The 24,596-nt window shown below is 39.0% G+C and overlaps 1 protein-coding gene across 1 annotated transcript in view; it reads left to right on the top strand.

Annotated features, from left to right (window-relative positions):
* The window catches only part of vat1 (vesicle amine transport 1), a 39,476-nt gene extending 18,894 nt beyond the window's left edge, over positions 1-20,582 (top strand). Inside the window, exons 3-6 of the mRNA XM_038284385.1 lie at positions 4,572-4,742; positions 5,811-5,900; positions 9,106-9,347; positions 18,661-20,582. Coding sequence (XP_038140313.1) covers positions 4,572-4,742; positions 5,811-5,900; positions 9,106-9,347; positions 18,661-18,945 — 788 coding nt within the window. The 3' untranslated portion in view covers positions 18,946-20,582. The remainder of the gene's footprint in view (positions 1-4,571; positions 4,743-5,810; positions 5,901-9,105; positions 9,348-18,660) is intronic.
* The last annotated feature ends 4,014 nt before the right edge of the window (positions 20,583-24,596 follow it).

The following is a 24,596-nucleotide window of genomic DNA, read 5'->3' as shown; positions in this document are numbered from 1 at the left end:
GAGAAAGAGCACATTGAACTTCCAAGCCCACACTCACACAGGCATCCAAGAAAACAACAGGGTTACATAATTCAGAGTAATACCTCAAAAGTACTTGTTCACTGACAGCCAGCGATAGCTCCTCTCATTGTGTAATCACTCATATCTGAACAGTGTTAAAATTTTTCCATTTGCAATATAACTGCCATTTATTTACTACTTTGACGCATAATTTTGCCACAGAGAGTTTGGCTTAAAAGAGAAGTTCCATGTTTTTATTTCATTCTTTCTGCAAGCCACCACCACCACATAATGATAGGTTATGAAAGATACGACTCCTGAAGGAAATGTGCAAATGTCTTTGGGGGGAAAAAATGGATTGGAAAAAAAAAAAAAAACGAAGGAGCTCTAAGTCAAGTGACCTGTCTTCTTCGGTTGTTGACATGAGGTGATCATTATCATATTGAGCCAACAAACAGATTTACATTTTCTACCCAATTGAGAGATTTTTAGAGATGTTACCCTGTTTTTCCACCCTCTCCTTGTGATGAACCTCTGGCCGTGGAGCAATAACAGTGGCCTCAGTGTCAATCCAGATTCTTTCGGTGTTTTTATTGAGGAAAATTAATTTTCTCTCCTAACAGGCATTTTATAGAGTGCAGTTTGTGCCATAATGCAAGAACGTACGGATTGTGGTAGAAGACAAAAAACCTCTGTGCTCCATTTAAGTGGATGATGTTTGAGTCTTCCTTTTTTAAGGCAGTTAAATTGAATCTTGGTGAATAAACTGCAAATAGCAGCAGGTATTTGCTTAAGTTTTTGTTTTTCTTCTTCTTTTGGTATTCACGGATGCAGCCATAATCTCTGAAGAGAAATGGCTTTACTTTAAGGACACTCTGGGAAAAATGTATAATCCGGTAAAACAAGTAAATGCAGGCTACTAAAGGCTAATATTTTAATCTGAACATACTTGTGAAGATTAGCAGATACCAGCATCGGACTGGGTATATTTAAATCTAATCTTGCCTTTGTGGTCTGTGCATGTATGGATGTGTGTATGATGAGAGGTTAGAGGATTGAGGGGGTTCTTGGCACGGTTTTGGAGTCTTGTGATGGAGTTCAGGAGTTTATTCACATGGGAGTCAGAACAAGGTACAATGTTCATACTTTGGACTAGTGCTTAATAATACCCTTTGTTTACACCTTACCCCAAAGCAAAGTGTTTTAGGACAATGGAATAAGCAAATTTATGCATGAATCCCAAACCAGTTTGTAGTTTAGTGGAAGTATACATCCAGCTATTCTGTGAAGACTTCTTGGCATCTACAGCATCTCGGTATGAAGAAAATTAATTGAAAAAAAATATCAAAAAGGGTTCTGGTATCTCTGGAGGAGCTGTAGAGGTTGGGAGCTCCGGTACGAGTGTTTGTTGTTCATTTTCAAGCAAGACATTTAGCTAGAGCTACAATGGAAGGCTCTAGACCAGTGGTTTTCAACCTTTAGGGCCCTCTATCCTCCATCTTTAACTTGTGCCTCTGCTTCAGCGTACCATATTTAAATGACTGCATTACTTCCTAGTAAACACCTATTCATTTTAGTCTGGTATATTTGCTGCAGGGACAGGCCTAAGATTTGGATATAAGTTGATCAGCAGGACCAGGATTAAGAAGCACTTGTCAAGATGAGTCAAACTAGACCTAAATCCAATCAACAATTGTTGGCAAGACTTAAAGTATTTTTCATAAAATCTAAATGCAAATGCATTCCACCATCTTGACATGTTTCTATAAAACATCTGAAAAATATAATTATTAGTGTCTACTTCCCAAATATGTGCTACTTTTATCGTCTATCAGATAGAAAAAACAAAATGCATATGAATACTTTTGTAAGGTACATAAATACAGTACATTAAGGAACAAAAAATGATTACTTTCACCAGCACAGAGATCCAGAAAGCTGCAACAGAAGACAGATCACTTTGCTTAATTAATCTTTGAACACTTTATAACTCATTCACTAGTGTTTCTTATGCATTAATTAAGGATGTGCAAGAGAAAAAACACAGACTAGTAGTGAGCCTTCTTTTTTCTACATTGTTACTAACTTTTGATCACAGTAAGCGTTTGAAGACATAATTTTTTTGCATTAATGATGTCAAATACATATTACGCTCTCATGAATGAGTTGTAGTGTTTACAGGTTAATTAATAACATATTTATAAACCAGTTAGAAGCCATCATTAAGGGGATGCTTATTGTGGGACCAAAGTCTAAATGTGATATATTCCTTTGTGGCATATAAGAGTTTCTGTTCTGCTGGAGACTTTTAATAAATATCCATGAGGGATGTTAATGTGAGCGTTGAAAATTATTATTTTTTTCCTGTCTTGTTTTAAATTACATACATTTCTGCTTAGATATGTGTTTTTTTAGTAAACGCTCAGTTAAAGCACAAAAATTAACTGCTGACAAACTTGATATTGGTGCGCCTGCGTGCCCAAAGGAAGAGCAGTCAATGAGACAAAATGGTTCCCTTTGCTCAGTCATTGCTGGCAATTTGGCTGAGGTTACCTTGGCAACACAAACTTGGTTTTCTCACTGAGAGCGAGGAGAGACGGTTGCTGTTACAACGTGGCTACGACAGAGCTCGCATCCAAGAGCAACAGCCTTGAGTGTTGTTTTCTCTTCAGCTATATTAACACTGTCAACAAGCGTGATTATGATGATGCAGGCTGGGCTTTTCATCTTACACAGGCCCGCTGACCTGCGCTACCAGAAAACTACATTATCTGCCTCGTTTTTTGCACAGAAATAAATTCAATGGCCACAAATAGTATCAGAAAAATAAACTTTTTTCTTTACTTATAAAGACAGTACTGTTTGTTTTTGTGTGTTTATGCAATCATGCTGCCACAGAGAGTAACTGCCTGATTTGGTTGAAGAAGTTTTGCTACCAGACAGGCTCACTGGCCCGGAAACATTTACTTTTAGATGAAGGGACAAGAGTTGCACCTTGTACATCCAGTGAACAAGATTCCCTCCTGAAAGCTGTCATGCGTGCATACAAAGAGCACATCATCACTCAGAATATATTCACTCAAGTATATGTGGTCTTAATAAAATCTAAGCATACCTTTTGATTTTCTCACACATCTCTTTTTGTGTTTGGAAGTGTTATGAAATGCAGCTGTTGCTCTGTGCTTCTTTATTCTCTCTGGTATCAGATGAGATGTGCACTTTGCTGGTCAGGCATGAGTGACCTTTATGGATGCCTTTTAGCCTCAGCCCCTCCAGTCAGCCTCCATTTCAAACATGCCCCTTGCTTATCAGTAACCTATTACTTCTCACAGCAGCTCCCTGTGCAAACACTGGCTAAGGGAGTCAAACACTGCAAAGGAAAAATGCAAATATTCATAAACTTCTGCTTTGTAATCAAAGTTGTGGTCAGCAGCGCTGAGTTTTTCTGTAGCAGCTACATTCGTGTTTGCAGTTTTACATTTTCTCTCGAGAATGCTGACAGAAAATTGGATTTATTACAGGGTGACAATGGCTACCTTCTTCACCATCGGAGGCATATGTCTTAGTGTGGGTGTTTACTTTCCCCGGGCCAGCTTGGGTAATGTGATTGTGTTTAATATGCCTCATACATACCCCTGAGCGAAAACACATCCACTGTGTTATTGATTTGGTTGTTTGTCACAATAAATAATGAAAATCACATTTACCCGACCCTGAAAATATTTGTTGAACAGGAATTCTTGTCAAGCTGCAGCTTGAGACCTTCGTTCAGAATATTTTGTCACAAATATCAACAACTTTTGGAGTTATTGATCTTCATATATCGGTCAGGTTCATTAGTTTAAAAAAAAATGCTCATCTTAAAGCTTCGCATTTTTTCTTCTGCTCCTTTTAAAGCATAAATTCAGCTTTTTTCCACTGACTTAATAAGATTCTTTTTTTTTTTTTTTTGCTTTCTGAGGGGTCATGGCGAGTGAAATAAAACAAAAAATAAAAAGTTAACCAAAGTTTCTACTGTAAAAATTCTTACGAAGATGAAGCAATTCATGCCTCCTTACTGCTGGTGAAAACAAACCGAAGATAAAAAGGATATAAACTAGGAAAAAAATTCTACTATTCAGGGGCTCACATTTTATTTGGGAAATTTTAATCAAAATATGAAGGGTTTTTTTCAATAGGAAAACCTAAAATTAAAATTGGATGTATAGTTTGGCAAGCCCAAAGTGACTTTAAAAACAAACAGCTCCATTAGCAGCTGAAGAAATCCTTTAGTTGATTTTTCTTTTCCATTATATTTTAATATGTGAAATGCAAAGCTCCTAATTTTGTGACTGAATCTGGGCATGGGGCTTAAAAAAAGTCGCACAGTTTTTAATTTGTCTAAGAGTGAGAATCTTCAGTCAAAAACAGACAGCTCAGCATGTTTTTGAGTAAAAGGAAGAGGAGACGAGCCTTTTTCTCTGGAGATGAAAAGTCACAACTAAGTTTAATTTTTTCTCCAACTTTTAAGGTTGAGGGTCTTCTTTTGCTCATATTAACTTCTGTTTATTTTATTTTTTTCCTGTCTTCAGGTGGCGTTGGCATTGCAGCCACTCAGCTGTGCAAGACTGTGAAAGATGTGACCGTGTTCGGCACTGCCTCGGCAAGCAAACATGAGGCCATCAGTCAGGGTGGAGTCACACATACCATTGACTATCGCACCAAGGACTATGTGGAGGAAGTGCGCAAGATCAGCCCAAAAGGTGAGAAAGAAAAACATCCACAAAGATGCGACATTTAGATTTTGTTTCCACTGGGGAATGCAATTACTGTAAACTGAATTCCTGTTTATAGTAGTGTGTACTTGTTTGTTGGATTTTTCTGATAGGACAACTGCTTAGGCTCAATAGATACCTCATAGTGCAAAGTTATACACTCTGTGTGGTAAATTGTAAGTATGATCAGATTATTATTATTTTATTTTTCTTACAGTTGGCTTTCATTCTCATCAGGCTGGCAGCACATAAGGAGTCATTTTCCCACCAAGCAAATACTACACTCTGCCCCATGTAGCAAACATAGATTTATGTTTCCAAAATTGCTGCTTGGAGATGAATGACTCTTTGTTTAGCTAAATAGAACAAAGTCTAGTCTCCTCTTGCTGTTTAATGTATGATATGGTTTCTCAGAAGCCCATCTCATTGGCGCATCTCCAACCTGTCTCTTTTCATTTTGGAGTCAGGCAGACAGATAGGTTGCAAGCAAGAGCTGACACTTTACACAGAATGTATCTAATTAGTAGCCTAGATCAATGGGCTCACCACCAGTCCTTCTATATTTGACTCTTTGTCAATTCATGTGTGCTCTGGTCAGGGCAGAGTCCTGCTGTGAGCCCAAACAATCAATGGGACCTGGGTTTAACGGAGCAAGGAGGGGTAACCCAATTTAAGGAGTTCCCTCTGGCACAAAGGAACATCATTAAGGCAGAACCTACATGGTTGGACATTAATAAGCCACAGAGAAACCTTTATATTCTCCTTTTACCATCTGCGCAGAGGCTGGATTGTTATGCTGAAAAGATAACAACAGGGAGACATCGCATCTGTCTTGTCAGATGAGGGACATGAATGGAAAAAATGATCATATATGAAGGTTTTGTTGTCTTCCTCCTGTCCTCCTTCATGGGTTTGAGTAAACACTGAGCAGCTTGGCTACACTCACTATTCCTAGTGAACTTTGGCATGCAGAGGGGCCACTAAGGAGACCTGGCAGGCTGCTCTGGCTGAATTCACCCTAGAGATAATTTCCACCGCTTGTCTCCTCTGCCCCAGGGCTGGACATCGTGCTCGACCCTCTCGGAGGATCAGACACCCACAAGGCCTACAATCTGCTGAAGCCTATGGGAAAGCTCATCACCTATGGTAAGTGAAAATGAATCCAATAAAAAAAAAATTGTATCGTGAAAACACAATATAGCCTTTTGTTAACCTTTTCTGTAAAAGCTATAAAATTCACTGTTATTCACAATGGTTACATACAGATCAACATGTTGTGGTTAGTTCTTTTTATTTTGTAATAAACATTTTTTTTTTTATCTAGTTAAAGTCCTCCCTTCCAAAGACAAGCTTTTCTTTCAAGGATTTTTAATTGCATTTTATCAGATCAGGCACAGGGCCACCAATCAGTAAGAAGCTCTTAACATTTATATTGTTGTTGCTTTGTCTTCCTCTTTGAATGATTGCATGTTTTAATCAACTAAGTCATTCAAAGGTGTTTACTTCTGCCTCAAATTGCAGAGGCAACCATACTGTCACTTTATGAGAACACATTTTCACTGTTGCATCACTGGACCAAACTTAAAATCACAAACTTAAAGACACAAAATTTTCTTGTCCTATATTCTTTCTCCAATATCTACAGAGTAGAATTCAAGGTTCCATCAACAATGACAAGTCATCAGGCCTTAAAGCAGTATAGTCCCAAACCCTGACACTATCCACCGACCTGCTTTATTGTTGGTTGGATGTTCTTTTTCTGACACCTTGGCTGTGTCCACTTGTCCGCCCTAACCCCTTTATAAATCACTATATAGGGCCCTAAGCCATTTTATACGAGTGTCTAGAATGTCTACTAAATGAAAAGATATTTCCCCTGATGTTTTGCAAGAGTTCTCCTTGCAAAGCATCATGGGGCTTGTTTTGCAGGTGAAAGAGAACAAAGATGGCACAGGCAATGTGCCGGGAGCCAGAGTCACTCAAAAAGTAGTGATTATTTGTCCAAATTACCCATTAAATGAGTACACTATAGATATCTCTGTATAGTCCCCATTTTCAGTTTTTTTATTTATTTTATTTTTTTTCACCAAGTTCACCAAAAGCTTTGTTGATCTATAAGAAGTTTTTAGGCAAATTTAGGTCCTGGTCTTTTGGGTCAGCAGACGATTTGGCCTTGGAACTCCGACCTGAACATTTTTGCCCACTCTCTCTTTCTTATTGTTGAATCGTGAACTCTGACCTTGATTGAGACAAGTGAGGCCTGCAGTGCTTTAGATTTTGTTCTGGGTTCTTTTGTGACCTCCTGGCGGGTCGTTGATGGCCAAGAAAGTTCAGTCTTGCTCTGTTTTCTTCATCTGTGGATAATTGCTCTCCGTTTACTGGACGGCCAAAGCCTTAGAAGTTTTTTCAACCCCTTACAGGTTGATAGCTGCAAATGACTTTATTTTCCATCTGAAATTCTTTGCACTTAGTAAGGAGTTACATTTGGTAAGTAAACAGGCATGGGATTATGTAGTGAAATTGAAATGTGGTAAAATCGTGGACCAAAATTTCTTCAAAAATATGTAAAAAATGTGTTGCCAGTTACTGCAAACTCTTGACAGTAGTCGTTACCACCAGTGGTGATGTAACAGTTTTGGCTCCACACATGCTGCCACACACGCTGCCATATACTGGAAAATCACTGAACCATTTAAAGTGGTAAAAACATGAGGCAAACTGATTTGCACCAACTTAAGTCCTTAAGTCCATTATCACAGTTTAATACAACTTCATCATCCAAGATAGCATCCATCATAGTTTGAGTCATTGTAGGTAACACTGTGGCTGAAAGACATCAAGGTTGAAACTTTCACAATTAAAAAAACTGGAATACTTTGCAAGATAGTTAACTTTTCAAAAAAGAAATAGAAGGTATTCCAGCTAAAACAGACTAAATAGCAATTGCAGCCATGTTCATTTTCCTTCAGCCTGCCGCTTCTGGTTGATATCATATATGTCACTACATTTGCGTTATTGGTAACATTTCTGATTTTGAGGATCACAAATCTTTTGGCTTCTAGCTAGATGTGTTTTCAGAATTTACTGAATTCATAAATCTTGCATCAATTCATAATGCTTGCAAGGTAATGATTATTTACCTCTTATGATGTAATCAATGTAAATCCACTTAAAGCACATACATTTCTTTCCTTCTTTTAAAGTGAAATTTTTCTGAAATTCATTTATGATCCTGTTTTTAGGTCTCCCAAAATATTGCCTCCTCTTTCAAACTTCCATTTTAGCACTTGAGACTTAAATGAAAAAAGATGACAGCCAGCATTAAAGGCAGTTGAAGCCTGCTGACATCTGGGAGGAGAGATGTCTGCAAACATTCCTTAGAACACATCAGCTACATGTTCAGATTATCAGAGCAAATTCTTTACATTCTTATCAAGCTTATCTGGGATTTATCCTGAAGTATTTACACCACTACATTTTAACTTTTAAGTAGCAATTGAACAAAAAACAAAAACTGTGTTGCTCCTTTTTCATAGAAAATAAAAACATTCTCCTTAGATATTTCATATGGTTGTAAATAGATAGAATAGTTGTGGGTTTCACACTAGCTGCAGAGTAAAGCTGCTTTGTAGTGGGTGGACTGGCCTCTGTGGAGGCCCCTGTCCACAGTGTGCTGTATGTCGTCCGTGGGAAGCCCTTTTACGCTCTTTCAGTTACAATGCAAATCCAAATGCATGCAAGAGGTGGGCGGGGTCGGCATCCACGGAGAACAGGGCCGCGGCTTTTTTTTTTTTTTTTTTTTTTTTTTTTGCATGTTGCTCAGAAAGTCGCTACCCAGCATGGTGCCCTCCACCCTCAACCGTTCAGCCTCTCTGGTTTTTCTGCGCTGGGCTGCTTCTCCTCCAGTTCGTCAGAAGTAGGCACGGTGGAACAATGGGGCGTTCTATCCCCATGAAACCTGGAATGTGTGTGAATACAGCGGGCCGGGTCCCTCAATTCTCTCAAAACATGCTTTGTCCCTGCCACCCACCCCCCTCTATTTTCCCCAACCCAAGGAACGCAAAGATTGAGAGTAGAAAGACCGTTAAGTGAACCCGTGAGGAGGGGGATTGGAGGTGGATGTGTTGGCAGTGACAGCTGAAGTGCTAAAGAGGTTTTCCTGGGTGAGAGAATAGGTGACAACCTACAAAGAGACAGAGGTGAAAGAATGAACAGGGCTTGGTTCACTTGCTTAAGAGAGGTGTGACCGTCTAATACCACCGCTTTTCTAATGTTTTAAGCTGAACATAAACAAATAAACACTTGATTTAAAGTTAATGGAGTCAAACCTTTTTTTTTTTTCTCCACTCAGGTACAGCCAACATGCTGGCAGGCCAAAGGAAGAACCTGATTGCCGTTGCTAAGAACTGGTACCACCAGTTCTCCATCCACACACTCAGTCTTATTCAAGGTAACAAGTCTGTGTGCGGGTTTCACCTGGGCTACCTGGACGGGGAGATAGAGCTCATCACTCAGGCTATGAACACCATCCTGGATCTGTACAAGCAGGGCAAAGTCAAACCCCGCATCGACTCCACCTGGCATCTTGAGCAGGTTTGCTTTGTGTTTTTTTCAGACCAGTTCTTTGTCACAAATATTCACTCAGATTAGCTGAAAATGTGTGTTTTTATAGACTTTCAGTGTAACGTTTTTGCAAAAACACACATCTGTGTGAAAATATTCAAGAATATTAAATGTACGAAACATTTGTTGACAGGTTACCAGCTTAAAGGTTAAATTATTTTCCTTTTTTGTGGTCCTTACATTGGTTCAAATCTAACAAAGATTACAAAAAGTCCATAGGAACCTGAGTAAATACAAAAATCTTTTATTTCAGATTTCAATCAATTCAGTTTGTTTATATAAAAACCTACTGAAATGCAAACAAAGCTCAACCCAGTTATACTAACAGATTCCAAGTCAAGTGTTTTTAATTGATTCTTTTTATAGAACAATGCTGCCAAGTTCAATAAGTTATTAATTTGGTTAATAAGTTTTCTTTGTAAAGAAACCCAAAAGATTTTGATGAGTCACTGACATGCAGAATTAACTCTTACTAGATGAACAAGTATTGTGAGTGGACGGCACACATGTTGATGACTTGGTGAAATCTAATTTCAAAACTGCTTTTGGTTTTAATTCAGGTTATCTTCCTCTGATAATACTAACTTCCTAAGAACTGTGTATTACTGCATGAAAAGTCAGATTCTTGAACACCTAACAGCCACGAATTCTACTGCTTTGTGGGAATTTGCAGCCATTTAAGGTTGGAAGAGCTTGAATTCTCTGAGCGAGAAACTCCTGATTGCAAACACTATAGGGAGAGTGGGGAGGTCCAATAAACATATAAATTGCTACTCTAGCCTAGTCAGTCAGAAATCATGTGTGGTTGGCTGTTAGAAGTCCATCAGATGTCCATATAATCTGTAATACTCCCTGTACAATCATAATTAAGCTATTTATATGCATAAATCAAGCGAAACACTATGGCGATAGCCATACTGCTCCACTTGTGAGAGTAAAACCTTTGGGCCCTTTTTTGGCATCAAGACACTTATTCTTATTGTCAAACAGGACACTGTTAAAAAACCCAAAAGATGTCCATCAGATCGGTTCCTACCTATGAGTTTGTGATAAAATATATCCAACTGTGTGGAGCATAATAAGTGTTTGCTTTCCAACACCTTCTGGCTCCTCCATAGACGCTCAAATGACTCTGAAGTCATTGGGTGCATCAGAGATGGACGAGAAGCTGAGTACAGGAAGCTGGTGAACCGCTTTGCAACATGATGTGGAAACAATTATTTGATCCTGAATGTGAACAAAAACCAAACAAGGGAGATGACTGTAGATTTCAGAAGAAACAGTAACAAGTGGAATCCTATGAGCATCAAATGCCTGAAAGAAGCTCAACAAGCTGATAAAAATGTTACCAACTACATTATTTATGTTAAAACTAGTGTTGTGCCGATGCCATTTTTTGGCCCCGATACTGATACCCGATACCTGGCTGTGCAGTATCGGCCGATACCGATACCATAATAATGTAAAATAATTGCCATCATGGCTTTGTCAAGCTGCTGCCTACTTTTGTGAAGCAGGAAAAAATCTAATTCAAAGTGATTCCAGTAGAACTTTTTATTGCCTACCAGGAGTGGGTGACAATAGTTGAATAAACTTATGGCTCTCAAAATGGTATCGGTGCCCTATTTGTTGGTACTTGCCGTTGGTACTTCTGAGTTCAAGCCCCACTCCCACGGACTGACACTCTTGGTCCCTGAGCAAGACCTTAACCCCACACTGCTTCCGCACTATGGCAGCCCACTGCTCCCCAAGGTGATGGGTTAAATGCAGAGAGTTCATTCCCTTGCTCTGTACTTATGAGAGTGTAATGACAATACAAAAACTGAAAAACAAATATTCAGCTACTATATTCATCACTCTGAAGCCTTTTATTCAGTGTTTTAGCATATAAAATTATTTCTTCTTGGTTTACTATTACCACTATGTACTATGTCCTCCAAAATTACAGTTATTTTAGTATCTTAAGGATTTTTCTTGTTGTGTTTTATTGACTGATGTACTAATATTTAATTGTTTCCAATTAGAAAGAGTGAAGTTGGCTAATTCTTTTTAAATTTTAAGAAAACAGAAATCAAAATAACCATTAGCCTTACGTTCTGCTGCAGTTTTACATGCCAAATACTGTCAACAACCCCCCGTATCATTCCAGTGTATCAAGCTTTTATTAGCTACTGTTTAAAAAACAAAATTCAATTCAATTCAGTTTATTTACATAGTGCCAATTCACAACACGTCATCTCAAGGCACTTTACAGTTCAACCAGATCATACAGTCAAATTGATTCAAAGTTTTCTATCTAAGGAAAACCAGTTGATTGCATCGACTCATTGACTCAAATACAATCCCTTACACTATAACCAAGTTCTATCATTTTATTTCTACTTAGACTCTTCTCTAGACGGAGCCTCGTGAGGAAGTTCATCCCTGTTTAGATAAATTTTATTATTTTAAGAAATTTAAAAGAAAAAACATTGATTAGTTTAATGACAAGAAAATCATAATTTTTCCACACTAAGAAAAAACTTAATTTCTTGTTCTGGATGGAAGTCATAAAATGTTACGGCTCATATTGGGTTTTTTTTTAGCACAACTTCACAGATGTAGAGCTAAAGAATCAATTGCTATTTTAACAGAGCATGTCAGTAAAGATCAATAGAAAATAAAATTGGTTAAGGCAAAAATATTGGCTTTTCTTTGTTTTTAACCATTCTTCCTTTTTTAAACTGTACAAGTATCTGTTTATGATTTGTCTATTTTGTACTCAGAAGTATATTTTCCTAAAGAGCATCTGTGTTTGGATGTTCATCTGATTGAATCCATCCCTCCTCCTCTTACTCTGATTGATTCATTGTGACTTGGCTGCAGGCTCTCCTGAATAACATTCTGTTGTAGGTTTTTGCAAATGCTATAAACACATTAATGCCAGGTGCTTTTCGTGCCTTTGTGTGCCTGTTGGTAGGATCTGCAGCAGCTGGGCGTGGCCCTGATACTCGCATTCAGAACCAGAAAGTTGTCCACAAGACGCTCAGTGTCTCGTGCAGCAGAAGTCACTGTGGCCGAAAGGCTCTGATTGTTGCAGACTGATTTACAGCGTTAACTGATATGAATGCAGAGGCAGAAAAGGAAGCGTCATAAGGATATCTTCTGTTATGAAAATCAGGGCTGGGCAGTATTTTGGCTCTGTGGCCAGAGAGAAACACCCGCTGTCTTTCTCTGCCATCTGAAGCTCTTTCTCTGCCTCTCCATCTGCCCTCTCTTTATCTCCGTTCTTGTTTCTAGCCATCCTTAGGTTATTGACTCCCTCTCTGTCTCTCTCTCTCTTTATTCTCTCCTTCTCCCTGTTTGCTGTGGATCTTTTTTTCCTCTTTCTCTCCTGTTGCTATGGTGACATCCTTTAGTCAGCGTATGCGTTTATCTTAGGGAGGAGCCATGATGTATGAAGAAAGACATGATGTAAAGATAAAGAGTAGAAATATAGGTGGATATCATCTCTTTTTTTGTAAAGTTAGCCGGTTATAGGACATCACAGCGTGTGGTGTCTTAGAGACAAAAATCAGCCAAGAAACAGTAGATGAATTATTTTAACCTGAGTAAAGATGCCACGCCCTGACTCCAATCATCACAACCTTGTAGTCCTCTGATTTACAAGAGAAATCTTATTAACTTGCATAAAGATTTGGAGCCATTGTCTCCAACAGATTCATATAGCTTGTTGCAGTTTATATGATTATTTCAATAAGAGAAAAATAATTATTCAAACAAGCCTCGTTCTGTGTGGAAAAAAAATCATTGCACTTGCCTTTTTTCAACGATGAATTAACTGATTAAACACTTTCCTTTGGTTCAATTCCAACTGCTTTCAGCAGCCTGAGGGATCAATGGTTATTACTTATATAGTGCCCATCTGGCAATATGAAGTAGGCTCAAAGAATACAAGAAGCAACATATCATGACACAATCCCAAAGTAATTTAACAGATAAAAAAGAAATGCATGTATTATTTTTCTACCTGCATACTGTTATTGTCCTTGTTTTATCCTATCTTCTTTTTTATCCCCATAGGAGCTTTTTTTCCATACTGTGGTTGTTTGATTACAATCGGACAACCAAAGTGAAATTCCTTGTTTTTGCACAATAAAACAGAGAAGTTGACTCTGACAAAAACATTATACAGACAGTTAGACATGGTAGTTGTCTGGTGATTATCTGGGACTTATTTGCAGCTTCATGGCCAAGTTTTGCCATAATTGTTGGAGCCAGTTGAATTTGCTCTAGAGCAGAAGATTCTGAAGGAGATTGTCTGATCTTGCAAACATAAGCTCTAGTGCTCTTGGATTTTGCATTCAGACATTGATCCAAATTTCAGCAAAACCATCTCAGCTCTCAAAACCTGGATTTAAATCCAATTAAGATGACTTGTTATGACCTGCTTGAAAACCTCCTATGTGGACCAAAGCTCCTCCAATGTATTGTAAAACTTTGCAACCAAGTGATGTACAAACAGGTATTAGCTTTAGGATATAATGTTGCACTTAATAGATGCTGTTTCACTAAAATACTACATTAAATCATCATTCTAAAACCAGATTTTTATTTTCCTCTTTTTACCTAATCTGGTATTAAAATTTGCTTGATGATCTAAATCATGAAAGTTTGATATAAAAGAAATCTATAAGGGGGCAAAAACTTTTTCACTGCATAAAACATCTTCCTTGAGATGACAGTGATAAAAAAAAAGTCCAAATGAAGAAAGTTTTAAGTTATTTAGCAAGTTCCTATTTTTCTCCAAGCTTAATCTGTTAATTAATTATACTTTAATAAATGTAAAAGTCTTAAATATGAGGTTCATAAACTGGATTTCAAAAGGGTTAGATCCCCTCAAGATGCTTGCAAAATATGCTAGAAAATAAGATGTGGATCCTAACCTGCTAGTAAACAGTGGCTACTTCTTATATCTTGAAAAAAAGAAACTGTCCACATTTAATCGTAAGATAAGGAGGCAATAGTTGCCTCTTATTCCCTCAGGGTATAGGTAAAATAGGCCCAGTCACATAAGGACTGTGCTGTGGTTACATCGTTATAAGGAATTCAGTTTGAGCTTTTACTTTGGATGAATTTCATCTGATTATGCCAAATTTGTTCACAATTGCATCTATATGTTTCCCAAAGGCTTATCCCTGCAACATAACAGGGCAGCACACCAAGTCATTTCTGGTGGCCATGCTTAAGTTTAAAATCATGGGATCATTCCGTCCATAGACTGTGTTAAAAGTTCCTCCAGCGATAAATTATATGCAGCAGTGGTTTATAAATGGAAGTTGTATATAGAAAACAGCACAAGCCGTGTTAAAAAACAAAAAATCCTCTTATTTACAGCATAATCTGTCATTTACTAAGTCAGTTGTTTTTTGTTTGTTTTGTTTTATTTTTCTGAAGCAGATTTTTCATGTACCCCACACAGAAAAGCCACACAAGATACAAAGTGGAACCTTGTAAACATTTTCATTTGGTCTGTTTTGTTGTTCCAATTTTTAATATGTTTTGAATTTCATGTTAAAAAAAGAACATATAGTGCATTTGTAAAGTGGAGCAAATGTAGCTATATGATGAAACGAGAAAAAAAAGACTGGAGTGTATTTTGGTTGAACACCCTTAATCAACAGCGTGGGTAACTACCTTTATTGCAATTAGCTCTGCAGATCTTCTGGTGAATGTCTCTACCAGCGTTTGACATCAGGAGAGTGAAATTGTTCCTATTTTCCTTTAAAAAAACAGCTAAGGCTCAGTCAGATTAGATGAAGAGTATCAATGAACATCAAATTTCCACACATATTTTCAGTTGGATTATTTAACTTCAACTAGATGGTTCTAAAACATGCAGCTTTGATCTGAGCTGATATTTGTTTAAGGGCTGAGTCCTGGAGGAAACTAAACCTGCTTCTGTCCTAATATTTCTATCTTCCATCAGGTGTTCAACTGAATTTATCTGCATGAACCCAGGTAGTTTGCTTCTTTTTACCCTCTGAAGAAAACTGTCTCCACAGCATAATACTCCCACCACTGTGTTTTACCCCTAAATTAGTGTGTTTATTGTAGTCTTTAGGTTTTGTTCTCCACCACAAATGCCAGAATAAATGAATAAATGACATTTTTAACATACTTGATTAGGATAAACATGTTTACTGTTTTCCAAACATCCCGTGTGACAAATGGTATTTCTTATTACATTCCTTTAAATAATTGGCTTTCAAACTGCTCCTTAGACGTAACAGACAGATTTTTTGATTCCACAAATTAGACGTATCAGCTGTTGGATAGTTTGTGTTTATGTCATCTTGGATTGGGACATATTAGAGGTTATTTGAACATATTATTGCAAGATCTAAAATAACACATAAATCAGATAAACTTTGGTGCTCTGGTTTTTTACTTTTTTGCACCAGTAAAGTACCTAACATGGTAAACTGTTTTATCAGAGATACGTTTAAAGGTGTGCAGATTGTTTTGAAAGAGCCCCAGGCCTTTTCACCTTAACTTTTGTTCACTTTGGAAACTATTTTCATAAATCCTGAACTTATCCTTCCGCTTTGTCTGAAGGATACCAGTTGCTCCGACCCCCTCCTTCTGCTTGCGAACTCCCACACTCCCCCCCCACCCGTTCGTTCCCATGTGTCGGAGTCGTCAGAGCCACGATTCAGCCAGGCTTTACGTTGCTAGGAGATGGCCCTGTTGCCTTGGCATTGGTTGTTAGGTGGTCTGCCTGCCTCGCACACATGGGGTGGGGGAATTGGTAGAAAGAGGAAAGGGAGGGGGTGACGAAGACAAGAGCAGACAGTGGACAGAGCTCAGTGGTCAAAGAAGGAGCAGGGTGGGGCAGATCTTGGCTGGAATCCTCCACTCATTATTATGATGGAGAGCCACTCGGTCTATTTATCACTGCGTGGGGGTTCAGGGGTTTGGGGGTAGTTGTTAGAGGAGAGCATTTACTACAAGGGAAAATAGTTTGCAGGAATATTTTTGAGATAACGTTTGTGTCAGGGACCAACATATATATTGCTATTCTTATTAGATGAATGGGTATCTTTTTAAATATATGTACACATCTTCATAAGATCAAACAATACTAACAAGAACATCTGTGCAGCATTTTGCTGCTGGCAGTCTCATTTCCACTGGCCTTAAAGCAATTTCCTTGTGAGGTTAATATATTTCATAATTATGTATTATCTTATCTTTTTAACCATATTTCATTCAAATGTTAATCTATACTTTGAAACCACAGGTGAGCACGATTTAAAACCCAGTAGATTGTACCCTTTGAAATTATAGATTTCAGTATATTCACGTTTACATCTGTATTTGTACCAGTAAAATATATAAGCAGAATTCCCATGTTGGTGAACATACATTGGCAGGTACTCCTTAAAAACTCCTTCTTAGAGTACTGAAGTTTGTTGAAACTACAACAGGAATGTATGTTAAACGTAATTGAGGATCAGTTCATGTAATAAAATATGAAACCACCAACAGCTAAAAGGTATGACTACCTGATGGCGGGTTTATTTATTGATTCATCTGTTGTTGTATTCTATGGTTTAGAAAGGCCAACTTTTAACTCCCCTAATCTAATTGTCTGCCTCTTTCTTGTAAAAAATGAAAACATCTACAATAGAGCTTCACTAGTTCTACCAAAGGCAATTTATGCTTTTGATTTTTTATTCTTAGCAACAAAATTAACCACATGCAAATGTAGATTTCCACCAATCAGAAAGCTCTTATTTTTTCCCACTTCAAATTTTTCTGATTCCGATTTCTCTTTACTGATTGATTGTTCATAAAGGAAGCAGAGTCAGGATTATATCACATGAGCGAGGATTTGATTAAAAACCAAGTTTTATTAATATCTTTAAACAAACTAAAACGCATTGCAGAGGTAATAATAAACTTATTACATTTATATATTTATGAGAGCTAACAGTTTCCTCTTGAACAGCATATTTTAATAATACTAAAAAACAAGTAAGCTTCTTCATCTATTAACTGTTATTAATGTTGCTGTCAGTGCGCCTCTGTAGGCTTGGTGGTTTATCTGAGGGTCAGATTCCTAAGGAAAAAGAACTCTGTTTTTAGACTACACCAGTTTTAGTTTATTACTTTATGTTCCTGCCTCATTACTGTCAGATATGGTAAATTTAGGATCAATCCCCTTTAAGTCATGGGTGAGCGGTTAGGGTGTCAGACTTGGATCCCAAAGGTTACCGGTTCGACTCCCGACCCGCCAGGTTGGTGGGGGGAGTAATTAACCAGCGCTCTCCCCCATCCTCCTCCATGACTGAGGTACCCTGAGCATGGTACCGTCCCGCCACACTGCTCCCTTGGGGCGCCATTTGAGGGCTGCCCCCTTGCACGGGTGAGGCATAAATGCAATTTCATTGTGTGCAGTGTGTGCTGTGTCACAATGACAATGGGAGTTGGAGTTTCCCAAAGGGCTTTCACTTTTTTTTCACTTTCATTTAAGAATAAACCCATTTTACACGTCTGAAAAGACATTCAGACCAAATGTTTATTGGAAGGTATAGAAGAGACATGCACATGCAGAAAATTAAACACTAACTCCTAAAGAAATCGGTTTAGTTCCTAATCTAAATCACCTAAAAACAACTTTGGAGTCATAAGTCCAACAGTTATATGAAAATAACCAATGAAAACTAAATATAATACTATGAGTTTAACTTTTGGAGAAAATATATGAAAATTACCCACAAAAATTTGGGGTCTAAAGGTTTTAGAAGACAGAAAATCCTTGCTGATTTAAACCAGATGGATAGGTTTCACGTATAACTTTCTCCTATAATAGGAAACCTCTTGATGAACTGTAGAAAAATTAGTCTAAATTCAGTTTTTCAAAGAGAACTATATTAAGAAAAAAATTTGAAGCTTTAAAAATTGTTATATAAAATAATCTTCAATGTAAAAGTTTCTGATTTATCCTGGTCTTTATCTTTCCTCTTCTCTCGTTTTCTGGGCACATTGTGCTTGTTGCATGTTTCTACAAAAGTTTAATTTCCTTTCAAATATTAACAACATTTCTTATAGTCATGTTTGAAAAAAGCAGAGGGGATTATTTTATAGGCAGCTGTATAAAATAAAAAATAAAAACCAGAGATAAAAGGCTGAAAGACAACAGTTATTGTTTTGGGTTTTTTTTTTTTCATGTCACGTTTGCTCCTCAACTGTGGTTTGATCCTTTCATGTAGCTGATTATCCAACCTTCCTTCTCCAGGTTGGCGATGCCATGAGGAAGATGCAGGAGAGGAACAACGTCGGCAAAGTGATCCTCACCACTGAGCCTATGCCGGAGGAGGAGAAGAAGGAAGAGGCCAAGAAGGAGGACAAGAAAGAGGACAAGAAGAAGGATGATAAGAAGAAGGATGACAAGAAGAAGGACGATGGAAAGAAGGAGGAGAAGAAGGAGGAGAAGAAGAAAGAGGAGCCTAAGAAAGAGGAGAAGAAAGAAGAGAAGAAGGAGGAGGAGAAGAAGGAAGAGGTCAAGAAGGAGGAGAAGTGAGAGGGGAAGATGGATAGTCAAGCAGATCAGCAGCAGGGAGTTTGTGTCCTGGGAGCAGGGGAGGTGGCAGGGATGAGCTTGGTGGTGGAGTTGCAGAGGGTTGGGGGTGGAGCGGTAGCAGAGATGGGAAGGACTTGGGGTAAATTTGAAATGATGGCACCAGTCTCACTCTTTTACCCCCCCTCTGCCTCACCTACTGGGTGATTACTCAGGTCCGGCTGCTCCCACCTCCACTTTCCTCTTCTCTTACATTCACCTTTTAAAAAAATCAGATCCTTCAGCCCTGCATACGTTCTAATCTCATTTCCTCCCTCCCCCCACCCTTATAGTATTAATCGATATTTGGCTATTGGGAATCAAAGTGTCAGGAGAGCCATGGAGGATGGTGGGTTTGGTCCAACCTGGGGGCAAATTACCATCTCCCTGAAAACCTTAATCTCCTTTCACACTCCGGCCCCACCCTTGACCCCCGGTGCCCCCTCTGCATCTCGACTCCCACCGTGCTAAATTGTTCTGCTCTGACTTCCACCTGCCACCTCCGCTTTCCCTCCCTCACTGTGCTGAGTCCCTCCCCACCACCACAAGCACCTCCCACAGCATCATCAGCCGGACCCACAGACAGGCACCAAAGGCAGGCAGATAAACTGAGAACCACACCCACCCACTCGCATGTTGCTTTCTGCGTCCAGCTCAGTTATGTCACTAAAGATGAGTCAGAGAGGCCTCTGATTGGCTGATGCGCCTCCCCTGGAGATATTTTCATTGTAGTTTTCTGATCATCATGTTTAACTACTTAGAAAAATGTCATGAGAGCTACTGAGAAAAAAAATGGTTTCCCATCAAAAGCCAATCAAGTTCATGTAGCTTTGCCTGAATATGAATTTCCTCACATAATGAGCCTTTCTGTTCTCTGTTCAATAGCGCCGGCTGATATGATTTTCCAGCTTCCTTCTCCTTAGTTACAGATTTTTCTAGCTGGCCAACTGTTGGCAAGAAGTGCAAGATGTCAATTAAGAGAGAAATTGTTCCTGTACACATACGTGCATGCGCTAAAAGCGATGAAAGAGCCACTGTCACACCAAGACAGTGAGGCGCTTGAAGTGAGTGCGTGAAAAAGGTTTTTCAATTGCTTTTGTTTTCCTTCGCTCCAGACTTGCTTTCCTCCCTGATCCAGCGAGAGGAATTTCATTGCATTCCGTTCTTCCCTTCGATCACTCTGACCCAGGAGAGGAGAATTCAGCCAGCTCTGTTGTCCATGCTTCGCCTCCCCACCTCCTCCCTCTTCCTCCTCTTTCTGTTTCCCTCTTTATGGTCGGCATAGCAACAGGCGTCAGGCTCGTCAGAGATGGCTCTGTGGTCTTTCTTTTTTTCTCCTCTCTTCCAACTCCCTCTCTGTGTCTCTGTCTTCACGCTCTTCTAACTTTGCGTTTGCAAGCCGTTGGTGCTCTCAGATGGTATTTCAACAGGTTGAAGCTGTTTTATGAAACAGGAAGTCTTCAAGCATTTAAGCTCGCTCTACTAAACCTCAATGCAACCAATCCTTAAATGTGATGCTTTATAATTGGGGATATTAATGGCTCATACTAAAGCTCAGTCAGTAACTCTGACGCCAAAAGAACACTGAATTAAATACCGGGGAAAAGTATTTACGTACTTCTCATAGTTCTCCAGTTTTTCACCCTGAACTTTTGATAAAGCACATCAGACCAGTAATCTGTTTTTAAAAAAGGACGTTTTCATTGATGATGTTATTTATTAAGAGAGAAAAGCTATCCAAGATAGGGCCTTGTGTGAAACAGAAATTCCCTTCTAGATCTAATAATAATCTAATAACTAGTGACGCAACCTTTGGCAACAAGAACTGCCATCCACCTATTGCGATAACTAGTAATGAGTATTTTTACACCTCTGTGGGGAAAATTAGTTCACTCTTCTGTGCAGAATTATTTTGCAGAATCAAAATACTTTATTCTTTGATGATCAATTTTTATCCTCGCAGCTTGAAGTGCTTCAAATGTTCTGTAGGGTTCTTTGTGACCTCCTGTTGAATGGAGGTTTTTTATTGAGTCATGGGTAGATCTAACACTCCTTGGAAGGATTACAACTATTCTGTGTTTTTCACGTTTTGAGAATAATGGCTTTTATTGGTTTGTTGGAGTCTGAAACCCTTAGATATGGCTTTGTTATCCACTGGACGGATGTAAGTACTTTAAACATTCTGGATGAAAGTATTAAAGGAATAGTACACCCAAAACATGATTAGCCTTCATTTTCTACTCACCTCCATGCTGAACAACACTCTGGAGTACTTTTTTGATATCTCAAATGCATCTGGAGATCTGGGAGGCTTCTTGCTGTCTGCTGACATTCAAATAATGGAGGTCCATGGCGCCCGAGACAGAAAGGTCCATAAAAGTCCACAAAAACGTGTCAATATTCCTCCATACTGCTCGTCCAATGTAATCCAAGTGTCCTGAGTGGGTAGCATCCAGAATTTACTCGAAACGAAGTCATTTAGAATGTTTTTAGAGCATAAACAGTAGTGTATAGGATTACCTAATAGCGCCCCCATGCGCGCTCGCGATTCTACGGAAGCCGGCAGACCAAACCAGCGCATTCAGCTCGGCAAAGAACTCATGCTCTTCCTCAACACTGAAGTCCTCAGACATTTTTCTTTCGTTGTTTCTTTCTTTGCACAGGTAAACAGCACATTTCTTCTTCTACGCTTGCATTATCGGCAGACCAGACGCTGAATGCGCACTTTCTTCCGGTTTGGTCTGCCGGCTTCCGTAGAATCGTGAGCGCGCATGGGGGCGCTATTAGGAAATCCTATACACTACTGTTTATGCTCTAAAAACATTCTAAATGACTTCGTTTCGAGTAAATTCTGGATGCTACCCACTCAGGACACTTGGATTACATTGGACGAGCAGTATGGAGGAATATTGACACGTTTTTGTGGACTTTTATGGACCTTTCTGTCTCGGGCGCCATGGACCTCCATTATTTGAATGTCAGCAGACAGCAAGAAGCCTCCCAGATCTCCAGATGCATTTGAGATATCAAAAAAGTACTCCAGAGTGTTGTTCAGCATGGAGGTGAGTAGAAAATGAAGGCTAATCATGTTTTGGGTGTACTATTCCTTTAAGGCGATTCATGTTGTCAGAGAGGTTCTAGAAGGGATTTCTTAAAGTTCTTGCATTAATCAAGTTGAACTTCGCTTTTTGGGTGAGAACAGCTTTTTTCTCTTGAAAAATTAAATCATGCTTTTGAAGTACTTTTCAAAGTTAATGAATGAATTCATATCTGATATAAGTATGCTTTTGATGATGCATAACATCACCGACGCCATCAGTTGCTTTTTATTTAATCAGCTTCAGACATGATGCCGTCCTGTCCGCCTGCCTGCCTGCCTGTATATGAGTCCGGCTTCACTGTTCAGACTCAGATGGTGACTAGTGACTTTGTAAAAAAAAAAAAAAACAAACAACAAAAAGATTGTTTCCAAAAAAAAAAAAGAAACGGGGGGGAAAAAGTGTTTGTGTTGGCATGAGTGGCCTCCCTCATGTGCTGTGTGTGGTGTGCCATTGTGTGTGAAGACGTGTGTGTCCTCAGGTCGTTTGTCAGGTTTTTCAAATCCCCCACCCTCCTTCCCCCATTTCCACTTCACACTACTCTGCTACAAATATGATGTAGCTTCACACAGACCCTCCTTCCACCTCCATCTCTCCCTCCTGTCTGATAAGAGGCCTGTATTATGAGGACAGTCGGTATTAGTATTTTGCACTCTGCTCGCTGATCTTAATGCACTTGCAAGCATGGAGGTGGCACTCCAGTCCAACCCTGGCTCTAAGTTTTTTTTTCTGTTCTTTTTTTTTTGTTTGGGCTTCAGAGTTGCAGCCTGTTTCTCATCCTTGCAAAGCAGGTGGCACAAACACATTCACTTGAGTAAAGGTCCTCCTCATTTGGGCCAACTTTTCAAATGCATTCATTCATCCTTGACAGTGGGAAGCAAAACACGGAGCTGGAGGAAATGGACTGGAGTGAAACCACCATACTGGTGTGGGGAGTGATTGTGCTCTGTCAGCCTCTGGTTAGTGTTCTGTTCTAATCTGCTGGGCTCCCTTTGTGAACCTGTGGACGGTGCTTCTGTTCTGAGTGCCATGTGAGAAACAATTGCTTCAGTAAAAAAAAAAAGACGAAGAAAGAAAAATGTTTTGCTTACTGTTATTTTGATTTTCCTTTATATTTTTGTTTGTATTTTAGTTATCCGAGGGTTTAAAGTTCAAAGCTCATACAGTACTCCGTGGGGACCTGCTAACCTGCACTCCTTTTAAATGTGATAATTTTTTTTTTTTTATTGTTGTTTTTCTGTTGGTCCAAACCATGTGTGCCAAATTTTATGTATATTCCTCTGTCAATGCTTTGAATATTAACAGTGCATAAAAATATATTGAAAAAAAAAAAAGATTCTGCCTTTGGATGCGTTTCCATCAACCCCTAAGAGGAACAACTGCGGTTTTGTATACGTTTTGAATTTCAGGGAATTGTGGGACCTTTTTTTCATGTAGTTTTCAAAGCATTTGTTGGTTCTGATTGGTTATTTCTGTGCCTCTATCCATGCACAGAGCTTACCTTCAACACAAAGCAGTTGTGTATTTTCTTTTACACAATCATATTATTTTTCCTAAACGTTTACAACTTTAACAACTAAAAAGCAGGAGAGATTCGGACTCAAAACTTCACTAAAATGACTAGATCTCCTCAATATCCAAAGCTTCGCCACATTCCTTACTCCACATATGTTTCTGCCTGTAGCTTTGCAAATGGTCTGTATAGCAAGTGAGGAAAACAGATGTTCTCACACAGCTGTGCAGCGATGCAGATACTGTAAAACAGCCCAACAAAGCCTGGCTTATGGGCTGATCAACCCCAGCCTGCCCCAGACGCAACATTTCCGCTTTAGCACTACTCTCCATTCACTGACGGTTTTTAAGTCATTCCTCTCTGCAGAGCTTCTTGGCCCTGCAGCAGTTTAGCAGCAGCCAAAAGTCCTCCTGGTATCAGCCCCCTTCCCCTCTGCTACCCCTCTTCCCTGCTTTCACAGAAAATAAAACACGATTTTGACATCTGGAATTTGATATCACATGCATTCATCTGCATGTGGAAAACAGATTAGGATCTTTTTTTTTTCTTCTTTTTCCTCCAGTATTTCCCAGTGTTTCTTCTGAGCTAATGCCTATGAGATGAAGTTAATCAGTGAGGCGGTGTTTCATGTCTGGGGTTTAAGCTCAAGTGGATTTTTTGGTTAAAATGAGTCCCACCCCCTTCCTACTTTGGCCTGCCGCCTGGATGCCCTTCCACTATGGTGAGCCCGGATTGTATGTCATCCTAAAGTGGTTTCCCAGTCATTCCAGACACTTATGCAAGAGCAACTCAGAGATGCACTACATGGTAAAAATAGGCAACGTGTGGTCATTTTCTTAGATATGAGGGCACCAATTAACACCGGTAATATAGAGCCAGAGAATATACATTTAAGTCAGTATTTCAAATTCTCCTTTTCTTTGGTTGTCTTGGTTTATGGCCAACGTTCCTCGCAGACACTCCACGGTCAGCATTTGAAGTCATTTTTAATTTTATATGGTTTC

Source organism: Cyprinodon tularosa, unplaced genomic scaffold (assembly GCF_016077235.1).
Source record: "Cyprinodon tularosa strain WSP-4 unplaced genomic scaffold, ASM1607723v1 ctg105, whole genome shotgun sequence".
NCBI classification, from domain to species: Eukaryota; Metazoa; Chordata; class Actinopteri; order Cyprinodontiformes; family Cyprinodontidae; genus Cyprinodon; species Cyprinodon tularosa.
This window is presented reverse-complemented; position numbering and strand designations above follow the sequence as displayed.